The sequence below is a fragment of the Nothobranchius furzeri genome, chromosome 11, assembly GCF_043380555.1.
Source record: "Nothobranchius furzeri strain GRZ-AD chromosome 11, NfurGRZ-RIMD1, whole genome shotgun sequence".
Taxonomy (NCBI): domain Eukaryota; kingdom Metazoa; phylum Chordata; class Actinopteri; order Cyprinodontiformes; family Nothobranchiidae; genus Nothobranchius; species Nothobranchius furzeri.
The window spans coordinates 4,810,697-4,815,307 of NC_091751.1; the positions used below are offsets into that span (position 1 = coordinate 4,810,697).

General features: G+C 38.3%; 1 protein-coding gene across 1 annotated transcript; it reads left to right on the plus strand.

Annotated features, from left to right (window-relative positions):
- Positions 1-274: 274 nt before the first annotated feature.
- LOC129162797 (uncharacterized) lies at positions 275-4,183 on the plus strand. Its single transcript, XM_070556012.1, has 9 exons — positions 275-796; positions 1,772-1,895; positions 1,996-2,278; positions 2,367-2,643; positions 2,726-2,900; positions 2,982-3,058; positions 3,170-3,353; positions 3,471-3,719; positions 3,787-4,183. The coding sequence occupies exons 1-9, from the start codon at positions 500-502 to the stop codon at positions 3,960-3,962; spliced, it is 1,842 nt and encodes a 613-aa protein (XP_070412113.1). The 5' UTR covers positions 275-499; the 3' UTR covers positions 3,963-4,183.
- Positions 4,184-4,611: the final 428 nt, after the last annotated feature.

Below are 4,611 nucleotides of genomic sequence, written 5' to 3' on the forward strand. Positions count from 1 at the left end.
ATGGCACCCAGAATTATGTTGCACGAAGCACAATTTCACATCATTCTGGGTCCATTTGTGTGAAAACAAGGTCCAATCAGGCTGAAACGCTACAAGAAGGTAGAATCTATTGAGTTGTAAGTGATCTGAACGTTTCATGATGATAGCACTTTCCTAAGGGGTTCAAACCATGTCCCAAAGGTCACCGGATCTGGTGTCAATTTAAAGGAGACATAACATGAAAAACCCACTTTTTTATCCATTAACACAGTGTGTTTCACATTTTAAGTGTCTAAGTGAGCAAAAAGGCTTATATTATTCACTGGAGTTGCTATTTAGATATTTAATAATTAAGTTTTGGGCATATTTGTCCACCCGTTCAGTTTTTACATTATCAGTGACGTCAGTAATTAATTTAGTCCGGATAACTACCAAATATGGTCATGGCTCTCTGGCTACACAGAAAGTAAAGCCGCCATTTTTTTTCCCTCGCTAGGACAGTTGTAGTCCAGAGTGAATAATGCCAAAACCACGGTTAGATAACTTGAAATGCTCTGTCTATGGATGTACTCATCCACACGAGTGTTTACACCGTCCTCCTGCATCAGAAGAAGTTAGAATTGCCTGGTTGAATTTTATTTTTCATGGTAATGTCCCATCTTCTGTGCGTAAAGTACTTTTTGTTTGCTCAAAGCACTTTAAATACGAGTGCTTCACCAACCTACTGCAGTACAGAGAAGGACTAGCCCAAAGGCTTCGACTCATTGAGGGCTCAGTTCCCACTGAGTATGGGGATGATGGACACACCAGCAAAGAGGTAAGCTTGATATAATTAATAACTGACTGCAAAGTTAATTTACTACTTTCCTTTTGTGAACTCCAACCATTTTAATAGCCTTAGGGCATGCCGATTGCTTTTGTTAGCACCATGTGGTCGTTAAGCTAGCTAAATGCTAATTTAGCATTTAGAGCTGATGTTTCTCTTGTGCACCAATATTATGTACTGTAAATTAGAAGTCGATCAAAGTTTTGCATTGTGCATCCTGTATTAAACAGGGGTAAGGGACTGCCATTTACATCTCATGGACAGCTAAACACGTTTTATATTTTGCTTGCCCACCGTGAGATTATCGCATTGTTTAGCAGCGCTGCTATCAGGCTGCGACCCAAAAGCTCCAGAACCACTAACGGAACGCATGCGTTGACCCGGATTCACCGGTATTTTGGTGTAAATGCGCGTGTATTATTTTTATATTCACGTTTTCATCCCAAAACAATGACAAGGATTGTCAAGAAAGCATATTTTCCGTGTGTATTTACAATCAAACCGATCCTAAAACGAAGTTTAAACCATTTTTTCATATTCCTTCTGAAATGCACACTGTAGGGCCTATGTAAAAACACTAAACCTCCTCTATTCTGTGTTTTTGGACAAAAATGTCTGACAAGTTGTGTCAAAGATGCTACTTTAAGCTTATTTTTCGTGTCCTACGTGTATCTACATCACGTTGTGTGATCAGTAATGTCAAATCCGAGAACTAGGTCATTTAATGAGAAGACATCACAGGTGAGCTTTGCTCTGCAATGAAGTCAAACAGTTTCAGATGTAGCTGAATGTTATGAGTGGAAAAAGTGGCAGTGTACAAGTGACTTCATTTGATGTAAGATGCATAGCAGAAATACCAAATTATTATAATTTATAAAAATTGATTGTGTTATTAAACAATCATCTGTACTGTACTGTTATTGCACATGTTACAATGCAATTAAAAATGCACTATTTCATTTCCAGCTCCCAACACCAAGGACACAGAAGCCATCTTTTACCAGTTCAGGCTGTCAGACGAAACCACAGATGCGTGCAGTTGGAACCCAACTCTCACTGAAAACTCTAGGGCCACATTTCAGAAGTATAGGTAAGTTAAATGTTTACACTGCCATGCTAGCAAATTTCTGTAAGAAATGTAGTTAAGCAAACAAAGTTGGCAGTATTGTTAATTTATTTTTCACTGTAAGGCACACAGACAAGCATGGATTTCTCTGAAGTTGTAGCTGGTACTTCAACAACAGGCTCTCTTCACACCACACATTTTGTGACCTCCACACCAGTGAAGCGCCAACATTTGTCTGCTATACCAGAAGAACATATCACACCTATAAAGAGACCTTGTTTGGATGAGACCACAGACGCTGACGACACTTTAGAAGGCAGTAGTTCAATGAACATCCCAAGCCCACAAGATAAAACATATGACCCTCTGGCATCAATAAGTGCTTTGACGGACATCACTGAACACACGTAAGCTATACAGCACCAGCATTTATTTATATTCTTTCAGATACATTCACAAATTATTCATTAATTATTTGTTTTATATCCACTCTAGAAAGGACACATCAGTTCCAGCATACAGTGTGAATACCTATATAGTATATGAGAAATGCCTTTTGGAACTGTTTGAGAAATGCCCTGTGTGTCAACGAGCAACAAGGGTGCAGACCAGAAGAACTGGCACTTTTCTGACTGTCGAGCAGCGATGTCTCCACTGTGATTATCTTAGAAAATGGAATAGTCAGCCATTACATGGAGGTACTCCAGTGGGGAATCTTCAACTTTCTGTTGCTGTTTATTCAAACGGTGGATCATTCTTCAAATTGGAAAAAGTAATGAATAACTAACTTCCATCACAATATAAACTTCCAAAATATGGTATATATTTAGACATAATGTTTTGTGTTTCCTTAGATTTTCCAGGCAATGAAACTTCAAATGTTCCACCACTTCACATTCCGACGGCATGCAAGACTGTATATTGAGCCAGCTATTGTACATGCGTGGAAGTCAGCACAGGATGGCATGATGGAGGAGCTAAATCAACAACCTGCCATACTTGGTGGTGACATGAGGGCTGACTCTCCAGGTAAATAATTATCCTTTATTTGATTTTGCTGTAACTATAAATTTTATCTAATTAGTTAAATTCACATTGTGCTTCTAAAAGGTCACTCTGCGAAGTATGGCAGTTATACCATGATGGATCTGAGGAGCCAGAGGATAGTGGATTTGCAACTCGTTCAGGTTTGTGCAGTGATGAGAAATGTTTCAAGAAGTTATTATCTGCTAGAGATCCACAAAATAATTTTTAATTCATATTGCAATTAATTAATAATGTTTATTTTGCTCAAGCAGAGCAATGAAGTTGGTGGAAGTTACTACATGGAGCTTGAGGGTCTGAAACGCAGTCTAGGTGTCTTAAATGAACACAATATATCTTTGGACTGTGTTGTTACTGACCGCCATCCTCAAGTCCAGAAGTACCTGAGACAAGTGGCCAAGATCACCCACTACTACGATGTGTGGCATATCCAAAAAGGTATTTTTGACTGTATTTAGGTTGACTTGGTTATATAAGGACTTTTTAATGACCCTGGATTTATAATAATGAAAGTATTTGGTGTCTTGTGTTCTTTACTACTTTCTTTTTGATAAGGGTTATCCAAAAAGATGACAAAGATTGCACAAAACAAAGACTGCGCTGAACTGAGCAGGTGGCTTCGCAGCCTGAAGAATCACATTTACTGGACTGCTGCTTCATCTTCAACTCCACAGGAAAGAGTGGCTAAGTGGACCTCCATCTTAAACCATGTGCAGAACATTCACTCGCATGATGATCCAGTTTTCCCTCGGTGTTTACATCCACAACGCACGTCGAGAGATAAAAGCAAATGGTTAAAACCAGGTGGGGATTGTATTATGAATAATTAATCTAATTAGGCTGTCAGTTTATTATTACTTTTCTTTTATAGCAACACCAGCATTCTGCAGACTGGAGAACCTGTGGACCACAAAGAGGATTCTGAAGGATGTAGAAAAGCTAAGCCCTCACTTGCAGACATCAGCCATAGAAGCCTTCCACAGTGTGATTTTGCAGTTTGCACCAAAACACTCACACTACCCTTTCTTGGGAATGCTGTGCAGGTAATCAAAAGTATGATAAAATGCTGTACAAAGACAAAACACTACCAGGAAAGAGAGTGTCATTATCATTTCAAATCTAAAACACATCCCCACTCACATCACTAGATGGCAGCATGACAAGTTAATTAATTAATTTTCTTTTTATTCAGAATGCTGTATAAAAAGAAAAATGTCTTAATAAATTAGAGAATATCCATTTTGTCTTTCAGGCTTTTTCTGGCAGCGCTGCACTTCAACGAAAATGGCCAGCGTCTGACCGCTACTACCTCGTCTGGCCAGCATATGTTCAGGCTGTGTTTTCCAAAGTTCAAGAAGGGAGAAGCAACAGCAAGGCCAATCAAAACAGCTCCAACATTTAGTAAGTTCAACTGCATTGCTCTCTAATATGATAACTGGAAAACAATAAATTGATTCATTTTATTTTCCGTTTTTTATTGAAAATTTTACAAAAATCTGAAAAACCAGCAGCAAAATGAAATTATAAATAAAATAAATAATGACTAAAAACACAACCAAAAACACCATTATAAACAGCAGTGCAAAAGAACATACTACTACATACTACATTCAATAACTTGCATGTAAAAACAAATGTCAATACTGTTTGGGTCATTGCAGAATACGTGGATGACATCATGCAGCTGGTCTTTGAA